We start from the raw sequence: 27,126 nt of genomic DNA on the forward strand, positions 1-27,126 counted from the left end.
GAAAATAAAGTGGCAAATTTAAGAAAGTTTTTTTATGGCATATGATAATAAAAAAACAAATATTTTTTCAAAATGTGGCTTATCTGGAGAGTGAAGGCTATTTTTCATACTTGTAGTTGTGCAGAGGATAAATGCATGTTAACAATCCTACCATTACATTTATGCTCCAGAGTTTGTTGCGTTCATTTTTGAATATGCAAAAAATAAGGGATGTTTAACAGTTGCACTACCATGAAGTTTGTGCAATGGCAGTAGTCAGTGCAGTCCAGTTACAACTTTCCTGGAAACCCAAAATATCATAGCTTTAATTCCACTGCCTCCTGCAGTGCTGCAGATTGGAGCTTTGTTCCACAGGGAAGGAAGAACCCTCCCTCTGTTCATGGGAGGATCTGAGTCTGTGAAGTGGATAGATCTGGGGATTGAACAAAGCCATTTTCAATGATTTTAGTTTCATCTGAGACCTTTGCAGTTTGACAGGGGTAAATAGGGTATTCAGCTTTGCAGAGAGAGGGCTAATAACAACAGATTTAAGAAGAAAACTGCATGTGATGTTACTGGAGTTACTTGAATACAATTTAGAGCACTTACCAAGTGCACTATGTGATAATGCTTTTTTTTTGACACACATGAATTAATGGTTTTCTTGAATGCATGCACATGCTGTGATCCTTCATGCCACTATGACTCTTAACCTTCACTATACACCGTCCTACATTTTCTGTAAATATGTGGTATATTTTTTTATTATTATTAAAAACACCTTTTCTTCTCAAATAGATTAAACTGTGGAAACAAGATAATTAAATTAGAATGAGTTTTGTATCATTGTGGTTTAGTGATATAGGCTGTATATAACTTAGGTTTTGATTTCATGTCACTTGAATTTAACTCACATATTACAAAGCATAGATATATACACTTTGACCAGCTTCTCTCTCAAGTTATATTACACTATTGCAGGAGTTTTGCCATTACCTTCAATCAGTGTAGTATCAATCCTATTGTTTCAATCAATTGTTTCTATTTCAAGTGTTATTTGCCTAGAGTAATTTTATTCTCTTTCAGTGTGCTATATGCTTGTCTTCCCCAAGGAGAAAAAGAGGCTTTTGTGCAAAACAGGGAGCTGTAGTTATATATAAAAGTGTTAGATAACAGGGAGCATTAAGCACTGATTGTATGGATACTCCCAAGCTTGAGCAGGTGTTGGGATACAGAACATTCTGCAGAAGTCATTGAGACTGAGATGCCATCTTCAAAAGGTTCCTTGGACGAGAACAATAAATAAAAGTTTGTTTTATCCATCCAGTCAATAATCTCATTATATGAAGCTTTTATTTTCATGTTGTGTCAGCACTTGATTGGGCAAGTAGTTTAAATACATCTTGAAACAGAGTATTATACTCTTGAGATTGCCAGTTGAAAGAATATGGCTGAGATAAACAAATAATGTGAACAGATTACACTGCAATGAAAATGTCCCTACTGACATCATCATGCTCGTTTCACCCTGTGCAGCTAAAAAGCAAATCAAATAGGTGAGCTGTTTGGGGAAGTATTGGGACTATAGATTATTTGAAGTTAATAGATTTATCACTATTGGTGTAACTGTCATTCTCAAAGTGGAAAAGGAGGAGAGAGGAGAAAATATGGAAGAGATAGGGGATTAACACAACTGCTGTTGTACATAGAATCCCTTATTATCCATTATTACCCTATAGTGTCCCCCAGCAAAAAACATGTTTGTCTTACCTTCCACCTTCTCCTATGCTTTCCTATATTCCTCTTCCTCTATGCAGTCCTTCCATCAAGAATCTTCTTCCTTTGCATGCAAACTCACTTAAGAAAATTAAACTTTATAGGTCAGGTTTACACATTATTTTATAGGATTATTCTGTGCTCTCTGTCTTAGTATGAGCTGAATTTTCTCAGGAGATATGTATTTCTATTCATTTCTGACTGAGGAAGGCTGATTTAGCTGCCTCACCTTAGAACATCTGAGTTAGGACAGGTAAATCTCACACAGTCTCCCTTGTATACCTTTTGGTTGGTATTGCATATGTAGCAGCATATGCAGTCTAAGTATTTTTTCAGCTCTTATTGATAAACTTTATTAGATAAAATTGTGAGTTTAACTACATATGTATGAAAAACGTATTTTCACTGCATTTGGGGTAGAATCATGAGTTTTGAAGTGTGATTTGAAATAATAAAAGAGAAAGGAGTTACTGAACAACAAATTAAGGAGACAAGAAAGAGAAAACAGTAAAAAAGACAGGAGTGAAAATTGAAATTTCTTGAATACTGGTGGGAATGATAATCCCAGAGGAGTCAGAGGGCAATACAAGTGGAAGACGGCTGAAAATGGTCAAAGAAAAACTTTGAAATCATAATCGGTTAAAAGTAGTGCTGAATAAAGACAATACCGAATTAAGCTTCTGTTTCTTTTAGAAGTAATCTGTATAAAATACAGGTCTGGGGTATGAGTTTCTTACTTGCGGTGTTGAACAGTTATTCCCAAAACTAATCCTAGTAACAGCACTGGAGATTCACAAATCTGGGGAAAAGAAGCAATAAAACTCACATGATAAAAAAATCAATGAAAGTGAGAGAGTGTAACTAGAACTATAAAAGAATAATCTTCACTGGTGATGCTCAACTGATACAGGAAATTGCAGGCATATGTTCTGGGACAGCTATAAAATTAAGCATTTCTTGCATGACATTCTACTTACAGTTCCATAAGGCACCAAAGATACATTCCCCTTGGCACAAAAACTCTGTATATTACCTGACCTTTCAAAAACAAATGGCATTTTCAGTGCAACGTGAGGTTTTGTTTTGGTTTTTTGTTTGTTTGGTTGGTTTGGTTTTTTTTAGTTTATTGAGACAAAAAATGAGAAAGAAAAAATAAAATTTAAAAAAAGTAAAATCTTGTTGAATTAATTTTTAGAAGCATTTTTAAACAAAATAGAAAGATATCAGTTCTATTTCAAACATGTAAAAAGTATAATGAAGAAAAATAACAGTATTTTAGCAGAGAAGCAAAAGAATTTTAAAAATCCACACCAAGGTGTCATTTATATGTCTTTACACTTGTATATTAAGGAGACCTAACTCTGGTACACCTGATGTTACTTTCCGTGTATGCCACAAAAATTAAGAGGCAATGCCTAAAAGAAACATCCCTATCAAACAAACCTGTTAGGATAGGAATGGTACATGAACAGAGCCTAAAAAGACTAGTGTTTCAGGAACAACAGTATCATGATTTATGGTTCTGGCTTTTATCATTACAAAATGTTCAAACAGGTATTTAGACTGTGGATAACAAAATATATCAGATAACAGAAGCCCAGTAGAAAAAGTGGAGGGCAAGGTTGGGAACAATGCCAATGTAGCCCTGCAAAACTTGACTTTTGAGATGCCTGTGCACTATTTTAAGAACTACCACAAGAGTGTAAATGTGTTCTAATGTTATGTACCCGAAATCTTACGTGATGGGAGATGTTAATGGCCTCAAGGCAGGTTTTGCAGATCAATGCCCTGTACTGCCCTGTTGCCAGTTGCTTTTCTATAAGCATTTGACAGAGAAAATGTAATCCCCAGTGCATTTTCCGTAAAGATTTCTCACCAGAGCTGATCTTTTCTCTTGTTTCCCATCCCAATCCAGATGCCTTCACTCATGCAAAATAGTAACTTCTTCCATGAATAGCATCAGTGAAATCTGTAAGACTTCCCGTGGAGTAAGATGCGACTTAGTACAAATGTGACTGAAGAGATCCCCTTGAAATTCACTTGAGGTAGAAATGGGAAAGAAAAAAATATCAACTTTGTGCAATCAGTCACAGAAAGCACAGAATTGCATTATTTTACATTTGACATTTGAAGTAGAGGACAACTTTTTTGCTTTTTGTTTTTTTGAGTTGTTGAAACCTTCTTGATTAAAATAGTTGAGGAATTACCTGTATGTAGAATTGGTAAGACTGACTGGGAATTAAGAGAAGAAAGAGGGTGGGAAAGGTGGAAATGAGCTTCTATCAAATCACCTGTATTTCCACTGTCTTCAGTGGTGGAGACCATCATCATCTTAGATTTGCAGAAAATATGGGAGATGCTTATGAGTGTAACATGCTAATGACATTTTACAATTCTGGAAACATGAAGAACTTCATGTGTGAAATAGTATGTATCTTCAGTTTTCAGAATAATTTGTATTAGGCAGAATTACATCTCCCCTCCCCCTCCAATAACCTAAATTTTTGATTCAGGGAACTAGGATTTCCCCTAAATTTGTCACAGGAGCACATTGCATAAGAGGTGAAAAACTGGCATTTGTACTCGAAGGAATTCTTCTTCCTTCTCTTCCTCCCAATAACTGAAAAATAGGTTTCTCCCAGTTTCCTTTGTATCCCAACAGAATGACTGAAGAGCATATATCTTCATATACAGGCTGCTCATGCCATTTAACACAAATAACATGGAAGGCACATGGCAGAATTATTTTCTTATAAAGAGCCCTCATGATGTGTATAATCCAGAACCCTCCAAATACCTTGTGTATTTAGCACAATTAAATAAAATCTAATACCACTCACGCAACATAAATTTGTATATTCATAGCAGAAAAAGAGAGGATGGTAACTATCATTTCAGATTCAGGCAACTCCCTTGAATAACATAAAACTTAGTAAAATTAAATTGTGTTCAAGGCAGAATCATCTGCACTCCTACCAGATATTGTCTGACCTGTAATCAAGGACAGTCTTCCAGCTTTTCATTATTCTTAGTGCTAGACTTTTTTCTGAAATATTATCAATCTTTATTGACAAAATGTAAAGCCATGAGATCATGTCCTATCCACCATGGCCATGGAGAAAAGATTATTCTGGAGAAGCCTTTGATGTGCTGGAGAACTTATCCCTCTTTCCTGATTTTCTAAGAGTTCCATTCCTCAGTTTTAACTGCAATTGCTTGCTCAACACTTCACTGTAGGTCATCCTCATTCCTGTTCATTTCCTGAGGCTTTCTCCAACTGATCCACATGTCTCTGTGTTACGATGCCTAGATATGATCACAGTATACCACCTTAAAGTCTTATGGGTGATGAGTAATGCTGAAGGACAGACTGTTAAAAAAAAAAAAAAAGAAAAAATAATAATAATTTTACGTGGAAACATTTCAAAGCATACAGTGTGCAGATGCCTTGATCTCAAAAGTAATTTGAACTCAGAAAGAATATATGCCATGCTGAGCTCCATACTGTAATAAGTGGTTTTACTTACTGTAGAACACATTCTGTCCCTAGTTGCAAGCACTCAGTTCCCAGTGACTTTGAAAATGTCAAACTGCATAAAAGTTAGATTCATTTTAAGCTCAATAAGCCTCCAGAGGTTCAGGGTAGCATATATATTTTTCTTTCTCTTTTTCCCAGTTTACAATACAGAACTAAGAGTATATATATAGTTTCAGTTTTATGCTGAAGGCAGAACAGAAATCAGTGAATATATATGTCTGCATAGTCAGAGCTCTAAGGAGTATATTTTATGTGGCTGTATAGAAGATACATAAAGAAGAGCTTTAAACTAGGAATGATGGGGATGGAAAAGGAACTTAGGGGTAACGATTATGGGTGACACTGTAGTGTGTGTCTGCTGTAGGCCACCTGATCAAGAAGAGCAATAGGTTGAGGCCTTTTACAGGCAGCAAGAAGTAGCCTCATGTTCACAGGACCAGACCAAGGTCCACATGGGGGACCAGCCTGATTATCTGCTGATGGGACCACACCGCAGGACATAAGCAATCCAGTAAGTTCCTGGATAGGACTGATGAAAGCTTCCTGACACAACTGGTAGAGGAGCCAATGAAGACAGATGCTCTGCCGTACCTCATTCATACTCACAAACAAGGAAGGGCTCACTGGGGAGGTGAAGGTCGAAGGCAGTCGTGTCTGCATTACCGTAAAGCCACAAGCCTGGACTTCAGGAGAGCAGACTTTGGCTTCTTTAGTGATCTGCTTGGAAAAGTTCTATAGGATAAGACCCTGGAAGGAAGAGAGGTCCAAGGAAGTTGGTTGATAGTCAAGGATCACCTTCTGAAAGCTCAAGACTGGTCTGTCCTGAAGAGTAGGAAGTCAGGCAAAAATGCCAGTAGCCTGTGTGGATGAACAAGGAGCTCTTGGCAAAATGCAAACATAAAAAAGCACTATATAGAAAGTAGAAGCCCTGACAGGTGATGTGGAAGGAATGCCAAGACACTGACCAAGGGTGCAGAGGCGTGGTTAGGAAAGCCACAGCCCACTCAGAGTGAAATCTAATGAGTGATGTCAACAGGTGTTTATATGTTTGGAGCTAAAGTAAATTGTGAATTGAAAACTTTTTTAAGTGGTGCAGTTCTGTTTTGTGAAAAAATAGTTCTTAACTTTCATCATTTGTAAAATGACTGTCTTTGTTTACTGCAAAGTTCTGCAAGGTATTTGGCAGAAAAATAGTTCTGATAGATTAAATTACATACAAAAGCCAATATTTAAAGATAATGAATGTGGCTGGAAAGTCGAGAATTTGAAATGTTTGTTAATAAAGTGCTCAAGAATGAAGGACTGCACAGCAATTTCTTGTATTTTTAAAAGGCCAAGTCTGTGATCAGCTCATATTATTTTCTTAAGATATTTTATACATATCAGAAGTACATGAATAGAAATCAGGAACATACAGTGATGTGAAAGCCATTTCCCTTGCAGAACCCCCACCAGCACGTGTGATGGCTTTTACAGGAGCAATGGAGATGTCAAATGCTAGGCCTCTCTAACAAAGTATCTTTTATCCAAAACAAAACAAGTAATATTTTCGAAGAGAACCAAAGATGTTTGTTTTATGATTTCACAGGGTTTACAAGTCATTTAAACCATAAGACCTAACTTTCGTTCCTTAGGCATAGATATACACAAAGCCCAAAGTTCACTGATTTAGGATTATAAAACAAAAGCCTAAGAAGCAATGGCTGATTATTCACAGTAGATATTAAGTCAAGGAGATTGTTCTTCTTTTTTTACTGTTTTCTGAGGCTGTATGCCTAGGGCTTTAAGATGCTTCCTGAATTTTTATTACATTTTACTCTCTTGTTTCATCTGAAGATTAAAAAATGCAGCCAAGGTACAGTACATGTGTCCTACTAGATTTTAGGACATCTTTTTTGTACTGAAAAGAGAATTGCATGAATTGCACTTTGATTTCAATCTGCTGAAGTATATATTCGTATCATGACCGACAAATCTTGGAATTTGAATTTAGTCTTTGTAACAGCTGTAAATGCATAACATTATGTTTATCTATTTTTTCATTCATGTGGAAAATAAGCACGTATCATGTTAATTTTTACACTCTCACAATATTTTAGATTACAGAACTTTTCACCAGGAAACTAAATGTTCTTTCCTGTGCTATCATCTCAGCAAATATCAAGACTTAAACCTGAAGTTCAGCAGCTGAGAACAGTGGCTGTCAATTCCCTTTTCTCCAGCTGTTCCTCATTAACAGTACAAAGTGTGTTTATTTAAATCCATCATTATTTCCTAATATACAATGAACAGTGAGTGGTTGAATTCAGTAGGTACTGGAAGTACAGTAGATCAGATCTTTGTGATTATTGATTTGTAAAGAACAGCCTTGTACTGCTTTGGCAGCTCTGAGTCAGTAAGAGAAAAGAAAGAAGCCTTTCAGCTCTTGGGAGGAGAATTGCTGGGTAACATTAAAGAGGGTCTTGTAGAAGCCAGTTTCCTTTGATTTGCAGTCAAATTGGATGTGATCGGAATCGAGGTCAGAAGGCTGTGGAAATGCTATGAATATGGCGGGGGAATTAAAGGAGTGTTATTTTAATAAGTATTGTATGTATGCATGCTTCTTAATACAGAAAATTGCCCTTCTTCTTTCATGAGAACAGCCTTTGCTGAAGCAAATTTTGAAAAAGCAGATTGTGTCTCGTTTTACTGCTGCACTAAATATAGCTGTTTAGATGAGAATCTTCTGTTCTTTTCCTTCTTGCCATTTTTCCTCAGAATCCCAGACATATTCAGCCATTTAAAAATTGTCTTAACTCTTTATATTTTGCATTTATTTTTTGAACTAATGGTCTCATTTCTGCTATCTCATGTTAATAGGTAGTAAAAAATTGCTACTCACTCATATGCCTTCATGAAATTGGCCTGCATTTGGGGCTGCATATTTATGTAATTAGTATCTATATATTATGCTGCATGTCCCCTTAGATGCCCTTACAAAAAGGTTATTATTCTGACCTCAGAAGAGTTTATGCTGTTGCTGTGTTTCAAATGAATGCTAATTTTAAAAGTTAAGCTCAAAAGTAAATGTCTCACTGCATTGAGTGGGATAGGTGATGTCTACCTAACCTCTCTTCCGTCAATGATCTTAAAATAGAAAGTGAAGTAATTTGACAAAATATAACTTAATGAAATCCACTCCCCCTTCCCTATGTGAAATGGTGTTCTTGGTGGATTGAAAGATGTTCTAATATTTGCCTATATTGGGTGTATTTTATTCAGAAGTGAGAATATTCAGAGAAATGTGGTGAGGAAAAGGTTCATTTTCTTTTAAAGGAAAAAAAAAACACACACACACACAACTTTTCTCTGCACTTTAGGCTGGAATTCTAGCACTTGGCTAGCATGCCAGTAGACCTAGCAAGGGTGAATCAGGATGAGAGGAATTTAAAATATTTTTTTCATTATTGTATTAATAATGCCCTACCAAAATAGCACATGAGATAGTAGAAGATGCAGTTCATTTCCATTAGCATCAGAGACAAAAAGTTCTTTTTTTTCCTAGAAAGAACAAAAGTTGACTTAGAAATTGCAGACATGTATCAAAGTGTGCAGAGCAAACATAGAAAAAAAAAAATAAAAGCCACATAGTGCCTTACTTCACTTGGCAAATCAAAGCGTTTATGAAGAGACGCATCTAGAAATAAACCATGGTGGTCCCCAAGAGATATAATGTACAAAGTTATGTGATATATAATGATAGAGACTTCTGATTTGCCAGTTTTGTGTTTTCAACTACATCGACTTTTCAGATAATGTTGTCACTGGTGTCACATGTAGAGTTTGGTGTGGTTTTGTTTTGTTTTGGGGGGGAGGTCGTTGCTTGGCTGGGGGGGTGTTTTGTTGTGTTTTGAGTGGGGCTTGGGGAGGGGAGGTTTGTTGATGCTGTTTGTTTGGGGTTTTTTGTGTTTTATTTGGTTTGGTTTGTTTTTTTTAAGTGAATGCAACCAGTCCATCAACAGAATGGGTTTTGATTCACTGTTCTGCCCGTTGTTTATTCTGAAGTACTTACATCTCTTTCTAGCCTTTTAGGAGAAAACCAACAGTTATCTCCAGTTATGGCAACTTTATTACACTACAAGAGGCTAAGGCATGCTAATTTAGCCCCTGTTTCTGTCATGAGCTTCTTTATTTCCTTGCTTGATAAATTTTCTGATAAAAATGTAAATATTGCAAACATATGTGATTGCAGTTTAAAAATTTGAATTAGCAGAAAATTATAAAATATTTTTTCAGGAAAGTCTTTGGAAGATACTAGTATAATGCATCTTCTTAGCTGTTTCACTAGCATGGCAGCAGTTGAACTAAACTGTGTTATAGTCTAGCAAATGTGGTTTTGTTATGGCATCAGTTGGGATGGCATCAGTGCTTTTCTGCTCTAGAGTGTGCATTTCCGCATTTACCATTCACATTGGCAAGGAAAGCTAAATGCAGGTGCATGCTAGACCTCTTTAAGAAGCACTGCAAGGGACATTATTTGAATATATCAAGAAGGGAGATGAGTAAACAGTGTTTAATACACACTTAACACTTTAGTAGTTTTTGTATGCTTTTTCATCTTTATAAAAGGGTATGTCTAAACAGAGGCCTGTGATAGAGGAATGTATTGACTTATCATTCAGGTGTGATTCTTGAGTTAGAGGTTGGAACATTTTGCAGAGTACATTTTACTCTAGTGATGAGAGATATCTGTCCAGGAGGTGAGCACCCCAGAGGTGATGTCCTCTACTGAACTTATTCAGTTGAACATCAAAGCCGTGGGGAAGACTGGGACAGGATTGACACAGTGCTAGACCAAGGCTGAGTGTTAGGTTGAGGTTGTCCCAATATGGAATTATACATCCAAGAATACAAGATTCATGGATCAAGACAGAGACCATTTTTTGCTCAGGCCACTGATTATTTGCAGGCACCACTTTAACAACATGATGGGCTGTACATCCTTCCTCTGTCACATCTTTCTAAATAGCTCAGCAACTCCAGCACATCTTAATAGTTGGTACTTTTTGAGAACATGGGAAATACTGGAAATCAACTTAATTTTCCTTCTTGATCTAGGCCTGTTTTGCAGTGTGGACATAAACACAAAGGAAAGTTTTAGATTAAATAAAAATGTTCTCAGTTAAAACCCATCTTTCTTCTTTTTTTTTTTTTTTTTTATATTAGATGATTTAGTAGCAGACCCAAGTGAAATCCATCAAATCCTTATTCTGATCTCAGTGGACCTGTTACAATGAGTGTTTTCAAGGTTGAACCTTTACATTAAGTAAAGTACTTACAAACTGTTCCTAACTACATGACAGCTTTGCTTTTGCTATTGTCTTAATTTATTTATCTGAATGTGATGATATGTTCAGTTCACATGGCTGCATCCAAAGGATGGGAAACAGAACTTGATTCATCAAATGTTTTCAAAGGACAGGAATTTCAATTAACTATTTTTAGTTATTAATTGATTTGTTTAGAAGAAGCTGTTTATGTTATGTGTCAATATCACTTAAAATTAATGTAGGATTTTTAATATTACCATCTTCAACATCAAGTATAATGTTTACTGCACTACTGTGACTCTTCCATTTGTTGTGATTGAAAGAAGACATAAGTTATGTAAAACAGGGGATTGAATAAATAATGGAAATGCATGTCTCTTTAAGCATGTGTTGTCTGTGAAGAAAAGCAAGAGTTCAAGTATCCTGAGTACAGAAAATCCCGAAGTTTGTTTTTAAGTCAAAGTCAGACATAAAAATATTTCTGGCAGTAAAAAAAAAAAAAAAGTTCTGACTTTTAAAAATCCACCTATTGATTTTTTTCAATAACATTACTTGTGAAGAAATACTATAGACAGTTTTACCTAAAAGATGCTCAAATGGTACCATATTGCATGCTCTGTACTGCTAATAGTACCTTTAAAATGATTACTTTTTAGATACTAAGCTGGGGAAACTGATATTAGTAGGAAGAGACCACTGAAGTCAGAAAACACCATTTTTCCTTTGGCTATTGAGATAAGGCGGGGGGGGCAGGGCACGTATTTGCAAAACTTCATTAACAGTATAAATCTTTTCTTCCACTTAAAGCAAGGAAAAGCAATACTTGAATTGGGTTGAAATTTTGCTGTTTTCTTCACACATAGCTCCAGTTTTTCACAGCATCATTTTGTTCTACGGAAAACTTCACTGGGTTGAAAGCACAGTGTTCAAAAATACATAGGATACCAGTTGTGCTTATATTGTAGCAATCTGTTTCACTTGACTTGGAAGAAAATAAGGAAAAATTTGAAATTTGGGAATTGTCTACGGCTTGTATTTGAAAATGAATTTAAAAAAAATACATGCCAGCGAGAATTTTTTTCGAGAATCACATACCAGTTATGAAGACCTAGGTGGATATAATTCTCCTTTTCTAGGTAGTTAGGGTGTAAGCCAGGAAGCCAAATCCAACTCTGACTTTGTTGGATCAGAGATACATTCTTCGCTAAGTAATCATTGTTTGTTCAGGTGGTGGGGATTTTTTGTTTGTTTTTCCACAAAAAATGCAGTTATTGGGGGTTCAAATTCTGCTATTTTATCATTTACATCTTAGTGTTGGTAAAATTCAGAGAGACTGACCGCAATAATCTTCCTTGCTCTACCATCAACAGCGAATTCATCTTTTGGTGCCTAAAAAGTAGTATGATGATACATCAATAAGTTTTATTTTCTGGCAGCCAAATGGAATAACTTTTTATGTTCTCAGGCGATATTTCCTGGAGAATACTCAAGATTTCCCAATGTTTTATTCATTTCTATATTGACAAAATCTACCTCTAGACATAGGTTATTTCCTGGCTCACATACAAGGCTGTTCAGTTTGAAAGCTTACCCTGAAGTGTGTAAAATACTTTATTTTGCTGGATGTGCATATATGGCTAAAAAAAAATCTCAGTTTAATTATTTTGTACAGCTCAAAGCTCACCTGGATATTTTGAAGTGATTGAAATTCTCAGTTTTAGCACACTTAAGGCAGTTGTTTGGGCTGTGAGCTGGCAGTGGTCACACATACCAAAGGGTTTCCAGACTCCATTCTGACCACAAGCTGGCTGTTGTCATTCTTTTATATGAAACACTGCTTCCAGCTGTGTATTTGTAGAACTCTCGTTCTCTTTAGAGATTCTGCATGCAAGAAAGTACTTTTTAATCCTAGTTGACTTACTGAAAAATACGTGCTAATATAAAGGAGGAGGCTTATCTTTCTTTACTAATCGATAATGTCCTAATGACAAAATAAGTATGTTAAGAGGTTTATTTTAAGAGGATTCCAAAGAGTATACATAATTCCATTAACATTTTATTGAGTTTTTTTTTTATTTGCATGTTTTTTTAATGAATATTTACCTTCCTAGTCTTCATTGAAAGGCCATTTCTTGATTAAAAATATCACATTAGTTTATGCTTCTATACTTAAGGAAATGATACTGATGACCAGAAGCAGTCCTATCATCATTTTCTATGCACTTGCAGACTTCTCTAGCTTATATCTGTGCTGTGAACTAGGTGTGAACTCAAGCCCAAAGTTGGTCCCTAGTATGCAGCATTGCTTAATAGAACATCTGCCTGTGCAATTCAGTCCACGCTTAAATTGTCCTTTACCCAGCCTTCTTCTACCCACAGTTCCAGATTTTATCCAGAATTCGGAGTTCAGCCTCTTCCTGGGCTTAGTTTTGTTCAGCTAAGCAATCAGTAAGATTAAACAGAAAAAACACAGGTCACAGGACTGAGCCAGCATGTGCCTGCCTTGAACATGCCGGCATAAATGTTGCTCTCTGAGCAATTCCGGATTCAAGAAAGCAGTAGAAATAAGACAAGAGGCTACATGGTGATACGCTAGTAGCTGAGCTATGTGGGGACGTGCTGGTCAACCAGGACTAACAAAAATCATATGGATTATCTCTGTGTATAGCAAGCCAGAGGAGAAAAGGAGGCATAGAAATTAATGCAGCTGCGGGAAAAGCATCTGAAAAAAGGCTTGAGGAAAGAAAAGAATGTGGACTTTTTGGTCATAATGTCAGTTCTGAAACTGGAAGCAAAGAAATAATGTTCTGATATTAAATTTCTCTTGTGCTTAGTGAAACAATATTTTGGGGTCTAGGGATTATTTGGCAAATAAACACAGCCATATCAAAGAGCTAGTCAATTCTATCATTATTTTTCCCTCCTAACTGAATCATGCCCAGTTATTGCTCCTTCTTACCACCAACCAAAAAACTCTCTGAAAGTTTTAAACTGTGGACGACTTTTTACCCGTGCAACATATTAGTTTCTTTGTTATGTATCTCACAACTAGGACAACAAAAATAAATCAATCACTTTTACTTTCTGCTTTGCTAGTGTTGATGCAACACTTTTTCTTACAGGCAATATTTAAGTTAACTGAATCTGCTTCCTAACATTCATTTTACATAATACATTTTAAAAAATATTCTATCATTACTTTCAAATATTTTTCCTTGCTTTACCTAATCCTATTCTTAGCCGTAACTTAGTGATGGTATCGTTTTAGTAAATAGGCTATAAAGCTGCTGGTAGATGTCATTCATACACTATGGAATCTTATAGCAACCACCCTCTCTTGGCTGCTTGCTTAATACTTAATTCTACTGGGATTTTCAAGGGTAAAGATAAAACCAGTCTTAGAATTATTAATAGCGTCTGTGTTTTCATGCTGTGCATTAACCCAACAAAACACTGGGAACAACGTGTTCTTCAAAGGACTTTTCCAAGGAAAAGCTTGAGGGGCTTGAATTTGACTGATTAAAGTAATAAAGAAATGTTTGTACCAGACACTCTTGGGTTATCCTCATTTCAGTACTTGGCTAAAATATGGTTATCATGCCCACATTTAAGAGAGATTACTTTTCACATGTTGATTTATAATAGTAAACTCTTAAAAGGTACTTTTGAGGTAGTTCTGTAAAAGTATTAACATAGAGGAATGTTTCTGACTTCAGTATTGGCAAGCAACAGTGCTATTCTCTTCAGGTACATAAAGTCAGGCCAGTTTGCTGTACCTGTATTTACCAGCCTTTTCATTTTCAACTTGTTCTTGCATCAGGTGTAGCTGAGGAGGGAAAAATACCAAAAACCAAAACCAAACCTTTTATGACCTCCTTTCTTTTGCATAAAACCCATTAAATCTCAGTTAAATCCTGAGCAATAATGATTGTTGCAGGAGCCTGCTTAATTTTAAACAGAATGTTCTCTAATGGAAAAAAAGTATCTGACTATAATTGCTACTTGTTCCTTGTTTAGAAGAGAGTCATTTTTTTCCTCTCTTGACAGGTGGCCATTGATGAGCGCATCCGGCAACTGCATGAAGCTCACAGGGATTTTGGCCCTACTTCCCAACATTTTCTTACCAGTGAGTAATTTCCCATTTCTCTTGCTCAGTTTGTGTAGACAATTGACATTTTTATATCCATGTCAGTTATTGTTGCTATGAGTTTTTATTTTAAATTGTATTATAATATTTTTCTTTTTTTTTCATTACTAGGAGAAGAAAAGTGTTAAATAAGTTCATGTAGTCCAGGGTAAAAGGAAAATATCTACCAGTATCAAGTCAAAGCAAGGCTGATCTTCATTGTTTAAAGGTTCTCTTTTAGGACTAGTGAATTAAAGTTACATTAAACATATGTGAGAGTTTCTGATGATTGTAACCTAGAAAGGATTCAAAGAAAATTAAATTGGATTTATCAGTTCAAAGAAGTATTCAGCTCCAAAAAGGGGCAAAATAAGAGCCGCAAGAAAAACATTTTGCAGGATTTGATCACTTAGCAGGGCATTGAGAGGATCAAAACCACAGTAGGAAAGTTGGCAAAAGGATGGCAGTTCAGTAAACTTTTTACAACTTTGCATAAAACATAATTGCCAGGAATATTCCCACTCCACCTCCACACACACTCTTTTATCAAGGATGTTTTGAAGTACACTGAAAGACAACTTGAAACACCTTCAAAGCTCTAAGTCAGTGACTAAAATGAATCTTCTCAGAGGCTGTGTCTTTTCTATTGTACTTCAATTAAGGAAAGTAAACAGTAAAACTTTATTTAAGAGATTGTATCAGCAGAACAGAACACAGTCACAGGATAATGGTCTCCTACATGCAGAGACAAACTATCCAGACATCAGAAATAGATGTTGCTATTATTGCACAGCTATGTTCACAGTGGGGTAGAGGACAAACTTTTCTTCAGCTGATACTGCATTGTAATTTTAATTGGTTAACCATTTTTCCACTGAAAATCTCAATGGGAAACTGAAAATTCTCAGTGGAATGAACTGCAAAGTTAAAACCAGAGTCGATATTGTGCCATATAAGTGTAATGCAGGCTCACAAAAATTCAGCCATGCATCTTAGAAGAAATAAGCCCTATTTTTGTAATTTCTAATACTTTTTTTTCGAAGTCTCTTTTATTTAACTCTTAATCACTGTCGATAATTTGCCAGCTCAATATATATAACTGCAAATCAGGCTTGTCAAGGTTGAACGTGCGAGTTGTTCTATGACATGTACATGTATATGGCATGAACACAGTATGTAAGCAGAGGCCTGTTTTTCTTATTACATATGGTGTATTCCTGGTGAAGGAATAAATTTGAAGGGTAAATTAAGCCAACCTCTATTGCAATGTGAAACTACACTATCACACTGAAGAGCACGTTCTCTGCGCTGGTGCTGAATGCAACCAGGGAACTTGTGTGACCGTTGTGTCCTAGATTCTTTCTGCCTCATTACTGATAAACTAGATCAATCTAAAAGTTGCTCAGTGGCATGACAGTCACCTCTTTTAGCCCACTCACCATTAGTGTGATAGTGAGACAATACATTATTTTTCCGTGTACTAACCAGAGCCAGCAAAGAGTGGAAATCACGCTGGATACTTCTCACCACTTGAGGTTTGCTTTAGGAGAAGGAGCCAGGTGAAAATGTGCTCACTTCGGAAATAACAAAATCACTGAGGAAAAAAGAGACACGTGTATTTGTATATTCTCTCTCTTCCTTAGATATGTGTGCATATACATGTTCTTATATGTGCATGCAAAAGTTAGGTTTTTGAAGCACTGAAAATATCTACAGAATCCTTCCCAGGTATAAGTGTTCAGTCACTGAAAACTGTCAGTACATCTGTCAGTCCCATCTTTCATAAGCATCAAATTCCAAAAGTTTCAAGTTCCTTTGTATCATGTACTATTACTACACCTGAGGAAAATATCATGCTTTGACATGCTTTTCATGTACTGCCTCTGCTGCATCCCTGCGCTGATGGAAGCACATCTGTTGGAGACGTAGCTCTGCATGAGAGAGAATGCCAGCAGCACTAGTCTTTTTTCTGTATCTGTAGTTTTGGGAATGAACAAGTCAAACATAAGGGTTTCCAAACAGAATTGGGCAGGTCAAACGAGGGTGAATTTAAGTGACGGATCAAGTCTAGCTGTGGCAACAGCAGGGAAATGATGAATCATGGTAATTTTGCTCTCTGGTTTTATTTTATAAGCTCAACTCAGAAAGTGTTTTTATCTAAGGAGCTGAAATACACGTAAGATCAATGCAAGCTGCAATAAGTAGGAAAATATGCAATTTATTGGCTACCTTATGCCTAATGTATATGCTAGTAATAATCAGTTCATCCTCTCAAACTCAGCACCAACTTTCCCTCTAACATACATGCTAACTCACCTTAACATATGAGTGATGATCGTCAGCTCTCAAGAGTGTTTATATACTTATCTGAAAAATTGTCCCTCTATAGTTGATCTGCAAAAAGTGTGGTACTGTAGTCAAGTTCACGTTAAATCAGTGACTGAATCACGTTTCTCTCTTATCTTCAAGAAACAAATATGAGCTGTTAATCTGCAGAAATGTTTTTTTCTGTTTGTTATTATTTTATATACAGAAATTAGAGCATCAATTGTCTGCCTCTGTTTGATCAGGACTGAGGCTGCACAGGGCTGTTGAAAACCTAGTCAAAAAAGTAATGGTGTGATGCAGGGAACTTACAGTTGTCATGCCCTGTGCAGGCAAGGAATTAAGTGGTAGTCCCTCTTTCTAAATACTTGCAGCCTGTTCTAAGAGCTATTCTTATAGCTATTTTTGAGAGCGATGGGAAGGAAGATGTGAGTTAGAGATACAAGGAGTGAAAAATATTAAAAAAAAAAAAAAAAAGTCTCCTGCTTTGTAACATTTTTGATTTAGGGACAATTTTTTTCCATCGTCCTTTCTTGCAGCTTGACCTTCTCTTTCTACTCTTTCTTATTCTAAATGACCAGGTGACAGTGTTTATCTATACTGTGGCACAGGATACTTCAGATGTCTCCTGGCTGTGAGTTTAAAAAAATGATAAAAGAGCTTGTATACACTTGTGTCTCTATAGCAAGGTTTTGCTCTGCCCTCAAGTACAAAGGACTCTAGCCAAGACTGGGCCTTACTTTTGTGCTGGCACATGAACTTGCCTCTCTCCAGGCCTCCTACATTTTTTGCTGGGTTCTCTCACCTCAGCCCTTGGTGTTCTGATCAGTCCTTCATGCTTCCCCAAACTCATTTCACTGTGCCAGTCTCCACAGAGCTCTAGCTCCTCCTCAGTTTATTCCTTGCCAAGGACAGAGGCTCCCAGCATTCACAGCAATAGTTGTTAAGATATGGCTGATAAATGTATTACGTGTGCAAGACATTACATCGTTGGATATCCACAGAGTGAGTCTGATGGTTTTGAAGGTTTTGCTGTTTACTTAGGATGATATGTCAGGGTGTGGAAAAAAAAAAAAAAAAGGAAAAAAAAATTTTGAAAAAAAGGGAGAGAGAAAAAAAATATATATTTTCTATGAAGGAGAAATTCGTAAATCTTTAGCAAGGTAATTTAAAAAAAATCTGTGACCCTTTCATGGATGACGGTACAGTACTTAATTTGAAAACCTTATACAGTAACTGAAGTGTGGAACAGAGCACCTGCAATTTCAAGCATAATGCAGACTCCAGAGTTTTGAGTGACTCTGGCATATTTTTACTTTTTTACTTCTCCTTTATTTTGCTCTGTGATGCTGCCTCTTACAAAAAATGGAATTTGTTGTCTCTTTTTGGAGAACCCACCTATATTTGTCACCATAGTTATTACTTTTTGGTTTTTGTGATGCAATAAATGAGAGGTAGGATTGATGTCAGATTGGTTTTAATATCATTTGCTGTGCTAGTCAGCCTCCCATCAATCCTATTTTTAATGTGATAGCTCATTCACATGCATTACTTGTGATCGCTGATAAATATAAGGTATTATGTCTTTTAAAAGTATAAACAAACCTTGTAATTTACTGTCCGGCTCCAGTATGAGCCACCTGTTGGTAGGTATAGCATGTCAATGAAGTGACTGTGCAAAATAGTACTCAGATATAACTGGCAATTACTGGGACTGTGTAACTGGGAGATCCCAGGTGCTGCTTGTGATTCCCAAGCTCAGAGAACATGGACTTTTTTTAAGGTGAACAACCTGGAAATATGAGGGACAGAAAGAACATTTCAGTTTGCAATTCTAAAAGGCTGATTTACATCTAACTAACATTTTGTGATTTGTATTTCCCAGGCCACAAGCTTCTGCTACCTGGATACATCAGTACCAGACTTTCTAATCTCCATACCTAAATATGTGCTAGGAACTGTATTTTAACTGGAGATACCTCACTATGCCTTTAAGTTTTGGACTGCCAAGCAGGAACAGCACTGACTTCAACATGAAACAAGGCAGCCATAGCAGCTTTCATTCAGAAACAGGAATGTTAAAAATGCTGCAGCCAACATTTTGTATTGCAAGCTCGCAATCAGTGTACCTGCTGCATTTTATGTCAGACAATTGTTTAAGAAACAAGATCACAGGAGCAGACTATGTAACCTCGGTTTCTCTTTCTCAGGATAAGCTTAGAGCTGTTACAGTTCAGATGTGTTTTCTTCTTCTTCTTCTTCTTCTTTCTCTGCTTTTGTGTCCTGCTTCAGTTATTTAGGCCACTCTCCTGAAAAATTGGAGGTGTGGGTCTGAGTGTGGTGTGGGAGAGAAGTCAAGTGCTTGCATCTCCCACCTTCTGTGTGAGTGCTTAGATTATTAGGCAAAGCGAAGATTAGTGAAGCTCTTTCTTGCGCAGGCAGACGTCTTTAAAAAGGGCAAGTCCTGCTAATTAAGACATCTGACTAAAAATGACAGGGCTCTGGGACTCTTAAAACACTTTACCCATCCATCTGATAGACAATTTTCCAGTGCTAACAACTATATTTTTCTCTCTTATTTCTTACTGCATATATTATATTATATTATCTTCCAGATAGTGCTTTTGACATGTAGACATTTAAGACAGTGTCCATTCATCAATATCTTGGATACATGATTTAATATTTTTAGATATCACATTGAATGCTTTGAATAGAAACTCTTACCAAATAGTAATATAAAGATAGAAGATAAGTAGTCACAAAAGAATCAGCCTGAGAACTCTCTGGAACAAAAAAGGATTTTATTATTGCATTTAAATGTGGTTGTATTATCTAGAGGAGCTTCTTGTTTCCCTACTTTTGTATAAATGCAGAATGACTGCATATGCTTCTGAAGAAGAAGAAAAGAAAATTAGTGAAGTACCAATAAAAAAGTTCACTTCACAAGTCTTACCATTGTTGCTATCATGGTGAATTTGTAGCTGCATTGGGCACTAATTCAACCTCAAGACTTGTGTGATGCATAAATCAGGTTCAATGTTAAGGACTTCAGTCCATTTATTGTTTAGAATATTGTGACCATAGCCACATTTTTTTGTGGGCTTTGATTTTTTCATTATATTTTCTTCTCAGGACAACCACAGATAATCTCTCCAGGAAACTTAATAATATATTTGATTCACAATGAAATAGGATTTGTGGAATTCTACCCTTATACCTATGTTTTCCATTTTTCTGCACTTTTGTACTAAGTGACCATTTCTACTATAATACATTGGGATACAAATTTCTAAACAAAATTATTAATTCAGTTTTAAAATTATGATGTTCTTCCCCTGTCTTCACCTGGAAGGAAGCATTTCTTCTCTGTAATTAATATCTTGTGTAAAATAATTATTTCTAAATGTTTCTCTCTTGTTTTCTTGTTTTGTCAGCAATTTAAAAATGCTGCATAGTATTTATTTTAAAGTAGAGAGGCTTTTTTGGGAGGGAGTGGTCAGGAGAATTGCCATCTTATTATTTTATGGCAGCCAAATTAATTTCCGGGTTGGTAGGTAATCCTATATTCTGCAATACTAAATAATTTGCAAGTAATTTTTTTTTTCTTTTTTACTCTTAATAAGACCAAGAAGATGGGTTATTGCCTATTATACTGTTGTCCACTGCCTGAATTAGTATGCTGTGAAGACAGCCTTTCCCCTAGTATTTTATAATCTTTCTGGAGTAACATTGGGTCTGTGAAGCCTAAACAAAAACTACTTCATTGTTAACACTGCCAAATTTAACTCTGATGCATTTAACCATGTACCCATGTTGTCATGAGATGTACATTGTGTTCAGTTTAGGACATGTTGTTGTCCTCAAATTCCAGGACTGTGGTAAAATAGACATATTCAATATACATATATTAGAATTTTTCTGTTATGTTTTGCTATGTGAGACATGGAATATTTACGAAATATTTTTCTATTTATCTAATTCCATTTGCCTAAATATCTCCACAAATTTGATTAGGTCATTTTACGACCTCATTTGTGAGCCAGTTTTAGCGATTTTATTTTTAAGAATTTAAGAGAGCAACAGAAGTTAGCAACATGAAGTATCTGTAATTTAGGATTTGTGAATCAATACAGACTATATCACTGTGCTGTATTTCATGCAGTATTTCTTTATTAAACAAGTAGATCCTTGGGTTTTGCCATTTTACAGTAGTGTGGCATTTAAGAGAATGAGCATTAGATGAATTATATATTTTGTGTTACAAGTGGCATTTGGAATTTCTGGAAACACTGTTCAGGATTAAATGTGTGCATTATTTAGATTTTATCATACAGTGTCAACCCTAGGCGGCAGGTGAGAACAATTTGTCATAGAGATTCCAGCAGGAAATGTGGGGTGGAAAGGCCGCTTTTATAACTCTTGTAATATTACTGTCATTGTAATTGGCACTGATCGCGTGCTGAACTTTTTCGTGAGTAATAATCCCTTCTTAAAATTGATTATAAGTGTTCTGAAAATGGTATACTCAGTACAAGCCTGCATGTGTGCTACAGCAGCAGCCGGTGCTGCTGGCGTTGCAGGGCAGCAGTGAGGATTCACTTGGATTACGAACAGCAGAATCCAAGTGGAGAAGGAGCTCACGATCACCCTATGCTGTGTAGTCCTTATGAAAAACAGGTTTTGACTGAGGTTTCTGCCTTGTAACTTCTAAATAGTGCAGCTGATGTATTCTGACATCAGTATCTCAACTACACAGTGCGACATTAGACTTCAGTGCTACACAGCATGATCTGATTGCTCTTCGGTCTCGTCTAGTGCCAATAATAAATGCACAGCATTTAGAAATCAATTCTCTATAAGTCCGGGGGGGGAAAGATCATATTTTACAGATGTATACTGATATTTGTTGTGAAGGTTCTCAAAGAACTCATAGATTATGCAGACACTTCTATTCTGCCACCATCACGCGGGCGTACCTATTGGAGGTGGCATCCTGCCAACGTATATCATGAACCGATTATGGAGGGGAAACATTGCTTTAGCATATTCTCTCAGGAAAAGAAGCATAAGCTCATTGTAGTCTGTGGAGAACAATATTTTTTCATTTATAATGTTCTTATTTGAAAATAATCACAATAGCACTCAATGCATCTTCTTTGAAAGGTTAAGGTATCTTACACAGATGCGAACTTCTGATTCTTGGGGAATCGGAGTCTTTCCAGAGGCAAAGGCTGTCTCATCATTTTGTCCCCCCCTGCCTGCCTATAGCTGAAGTCACCATCTCCACATCTTGTTGCAGTGAAAATAATTAGTATGAAAACAACTTTATGTGAATAAATAAACAAATTTCTAGCTCTGTGTTTGCATGAAGATACTAAGGATGACAATGCCAGGTAGCACAATGTAAGACATGCAGGTAGAGTTCCTAGGCTGGACCAGTGAATTATTAGCATTATTAAAATGTGAACAGAATTAAGCACCTTGCTGAGTTACAGCTACTATGGGCACTGAGCAGGTTGTGCAGGTCTTGATTGTGAACATATAAATGTGCCCAGCTTGAACTATCATGATGCTAAATTGCATATACAGGGTGTTTCAAAGAGATGGACCCAGTTTCAAAGACAGAGTGATTTCAAATTGGGTCCATCTTTTTGAAACATCCAGTATAACAAATATAAGAAAAAAATAATTGAGAAGATATACGTAACAGTGTATGGTGTATGCATACTAGGCAGTGCTACTTCACAGTTTCTGTCCTAAGACTGCTTCCCAATACTTTAACCTCTAGTGACAAATAAGAGTCAAAATCAAGCGATTTTCTTTGTATTTAGAACTAAAAATCTACAATCATACCATTATAGAGTGACTAGAAGTGTGTGCTGACTATATAAATAAGGACCACTGAGAGTAACTTTTAAACATACTACATTTACTCTTTGAATAGCTGAAGGATAAATAGTTTACTATTAGCAAACATACATATATTTTTCATTGTGTTTGTAGTGCTAAAGTGAAATATTTATCAGATTATTTTTTGTAATATCAACACAGATAAAATTATACTATCATCCTATTTAATATTTTATTCAGATCCCTGCATAGATTAAAACACTGCTGAAGTTCAGAGAACCAGCATGCTACTGTTACATTATACATTCTGAAAAAAAAAGTATATCAGCTTGCTGTCAAAAGCTGTGTTCACTTAAGTTGAATAGGCCAAGTGAGACTCAGATGTTAGCACACCAAAAGGAAAAAAATAAAACTCCCAAATTAGGTAAACATAAAAACGTATATTAATGCAAATAAATTACAGGGAAATTTCAATTCACTGTTAAAATGTCCCATATTTTGTTGTAGTATTTAATTTCAGTCAACAGCCTTGCAAGTAGCTGGGGGTATGATAATGGGTTCTTACACTGTGCAAGTTAGAACAACAGAACACTTTTCAATTAAAAAATTACAAAATGTCTGCTTCTTGAGTACTGTAGCACACAGGGATACTACCAGCAAGAGTTTTCAGATTGGCAACGAAAGTGGTCTTAACCAGGAATTAAATATTTATGTCCATTACCTGCACTAGGTTTGTAATGGATAGTAAACCTGCACTGGTAACCAGAGATAAGAAACAGTTGTTCTCAGCTTCTGGACTTGTGCCAAAAATGAAATTATTATTCTCCTAGCATAGCTGTAGAAAATACCTTGTGTTTTGTCAACTCAAATTTATGCAAGGCTAGAATCATCCAGGAAAGTAAAAGTGTATTATAGGCAGCTTCACAGCAATCCCTTGAAAGAACATTAAATCCAATTATGCAGAACATCACAGAATTGTTTGTTATTCCTAAAGCACTTAGTTCTTGTGAAAACAAAGTATTTGTTCCCCTTCTAATGTATCAAGAACACTATCGTATGTAAGATTCTGTGATAATAAGTTATGATTGCAAAGCTCTTACCCAGATTAATTCAAAAGCAACAGAAGAAATATACCTTGCAAAAACTATGCAGCAATCTATCCTGTCCTTTATTCAGTTAAAACCAAATTTAATAAAAAACAAATCTTAAAGTGGAAGAACTGTAGCTTGATGGTATTCCCATTGGGAATACGAATGATTGTTTGGGAGCAAAATATGTAAGAAGGTCAATTTTTAGGTAATACTGAAGGGTATTTTATTTTCAAAAATTGTAACTTAGTATAATCATATTCAAATTAGTCCTCAAATAATACCCCTTCCCATGGGTAAGAAACCTTATAATTATCACTGAGTAGGCCTTTTAAAACTATTTGATAGACCACATATTAACACACAGGTCAGTATAACTGAATAAAAGCATACAAAGAGATTGCCAATCAATTGATAGTATAAAATGAAACTGTAATCTATGTCTAACTCCTTGGCTTTGGTTTCCTACCCACTTCTGGAAAATGGAGAATATTGGATCAGTCAGCAAAATTACATTAACAGCAGTGTATGTTCTCACCAGTAGAAAGAACAATTAAGCATCAGGTTTAAGTGTTTTATATGAACCTAAAAACAAAGTTAAAAGCAGGATATGTTCTCTTGTTTTATGGTAGTTAACATCAAAACAGGTTGTATCTTTATGTCCTCTGAGGCTATAGCAGCACACAGAAACTGAGAAGCTGTGTACAGCTGCAGCTTGTGCTACCGAAAAGAGCAGCTTAATGAATGGCAACCTTGGTCTTCACAGCTCCTCAGCTATGCAGCCTATGAACACTAAACCAAACAGCAGTCTCTGTCCCAATAGGGAGCATTTGGTCGTATATAAATTATATGTATATTTTAGTATTTGTATTTGAAAATGCACGCAGTTCTGTGCTCTGGTACATGTGGGTCATGATGCAAACTTCAGTGGCAGGGCAGCGTGCTATTTCTCCATGGGATCTAACACTCTAATTCAAATTCTCTGTTTCTTGTACACTTCAAGACTTACCTTTATTCATGGTTCCTACACTTGAAATCTAATTTCACCTTTCTTTTTTAAGGAATGCAAAACTGTGTAAGCAACAGGAAAGCAATACACTCAGCTTAGCTACAGATAGTTAGGTGAGGGCTGAAAACAGCAGGACTTACAGAGATGCTGTGGTAGGCTTTTTATAACGCCTTGGCCAACAGCAATATAGAACACGGTTATCGCAGTCATATTTCTTCCAGACACATTCCTTCCTTTCCCTAGTTTCTCAGCATTGTCTAAAATACATGTAAAACCCATTACCACAGTCGCCAGCCTGCACCCTGTTCCCAGTTGCTTTTCTTTTTCCTCTTCAGACCATCTAGAATGTCTCCAGCTTCCTCCACTGCTGGTATCTGATTTATCCCCCTCTGGGGTCCGTAGCCTCCTTCCAGCCCTCCTCACAATCCATGCATGTGCAACCAACAAAATAGCAAGATTTCCCTCTACAGCCATTTTTATAAGCACATTTCATTTCTTTCCTCCAATTCTTGTTGTCCACGCACCAGTATAGGAGCAAGTGTATTTCATTCTGCAGACTGACTTCTGTGAATATGGTTAACAGTTATGATACAAGATGTATGAAATGTACACATTGGTTATTTTATTTGTATGGATTTTGATTTGTTGACTTTGTTAAAGTACCTGCAGGTTGGGACTGGCGTTTTTAAAGTATTTTGAATGAGGGGAAACAAAATACTCTGAGCAAAAGGATCAAACAGCTCATCACTAATTGTCTCGGTAACAATTATTTTCCTTTGTGAACAGCAGGGGTCACTAAAAAGAAGGGTTACTCCGGGTGAAGGAGACAGGCTTTTTTTCCCCACTAGTTTACTTTTCATATATTTTTTAAATCACGATATTAAAGAAGAAAACCCTTGGTTCTACTGGTTTTGACAAATAACAAACTCTTAGTTAAAAAAAATATATTTCTGATTGTGGCCTAAATGATAAGTTATCTCTGCCTCTAATAAAATTTCTACTAAAAATGATTTACAATTGTTTTGTCAGCAATGAGTTTTATAAAACTTTGTTACAAAATATTTTTATTAAATTGTAAGTTGATATTGACATTTACCACTGTGATAGGCAAGCGTGAGTAATGTCATTTCCTCTCTATGTTTCATGATCAAACTATCATTTTCTCCATTATTTGCTATTATTGGAATTAAGTAAGACACAATTAATAATGTTGATAAATAAAAATAAGTTGTTCTTTATTTAGAACAAGTCAACAAGAGAATAAGCAAAATACTTAGATGGTTCCTCAGTGTTATTTCACCCAATATAAAATGTAAATAAGCAGGTAATTCTGTTCTTAGAAGAAAGGAAAGCACTGACCACACGAGGAAAGAAATTGAAGAAAACCTGGTCAAACACATTAGCAGGTGAAACGCTATGAAAGAACACACCAGAAAGATGGGTTGTTTGTTCTGCTTCCTATCTGTTCTGTAAGCTTAGTAGACAAGGAGGGTTTTTTTGTATTTATCTTTGCAGCTGAATGAGTTCCATTTCTCTCAGATTAGGACAGAAATTTCAGAACAGCAGGTTAATCCTTCCTGCCTTCATGGACAACTGAGCAAACAGACCTGTATCAGCGTGGCCAAGTGTAAAATTGTAATTCTAGAGATTAACGTTGTCTTTCCTGTTTGCTTTGAACTTGACCTCCATGTTTCTCTTCTAGGTATGTTTGCATGTATGAATGTGTGTGTGCAGTTATTTATTTATTTGTTTGTTTGTTGTTAACAGCTTCTGTCCAAGGCCCCTGGGAGAGGGCAATCTCACCAAACAAAGTGCCGTATTATATCAAGTGAGTATAAATAGTAATTCATTCCAGCTATTTTCATTTGTCATTTAAGAGGATAGTTAGTAATTTTCTTAGATTATTGTGTACTGCTCCTGTGGTGTCTAAATGGGAAGAACAAAAAGGAGTGAAGCATACAATAAATTTCACAGAAGTGTGCTACTTATTTAAAAACACAGTAGGATGCACTGATTTGTATGTTCTTTGGTTTTATGCTGCTGTAAATCATGTGCAAACTAAGTAAAGCATCGGGATATCTGGATCACAGGTTAATTTGTACCATTTCCCACTGAAGAGTATG

General features: G+C 36.1%; 1 protein-coding gene across 13 annotated transcripts in view; it reads left to right on the plus strand.

Annotated features, from left to right (window-relative positions):
- DMD (dystrophin) overlaps window positions 1-27,126 on the plus strand; it is a 1,243,922-nt gene that overhangs the window by 1,098,800 nt on the left and 117,996 nt on the right. For all 13 annotated transcript variants that reach the window (XM_065859822.2, XM_071812091.1, XM_065859817.2 and 10 more), the window contains 2 exons: window positions 14,650-14,728; window positions 26,771-26,831. In XM_065859822.2, the coding sequence (XP_065715894.1) occupies window positions 14,650-14,728; window positions 26,771-26,831 (140 nt within the window). The remainder of the gene's footprint in view (window positions 1-14,649; window positions 14,729-26,770; window positions 26,832-27,126) is intronic.

Source organism: Patagioenas fasciata, chromosome 1 (assembly GCF_037038585.1).
Source record: "Patagioenas fasciata isolate bPatFas1 chromosome 1, bPatFas1.hap1, whole genome shotgun sequence".
In the NCBI taxonomy this organism is placed as follows: Eukaryota; Metazoa; Chordata; class Aves; order Columbiformes; family Columbidae; genus Patagioenas; species Patagioenas fasciata.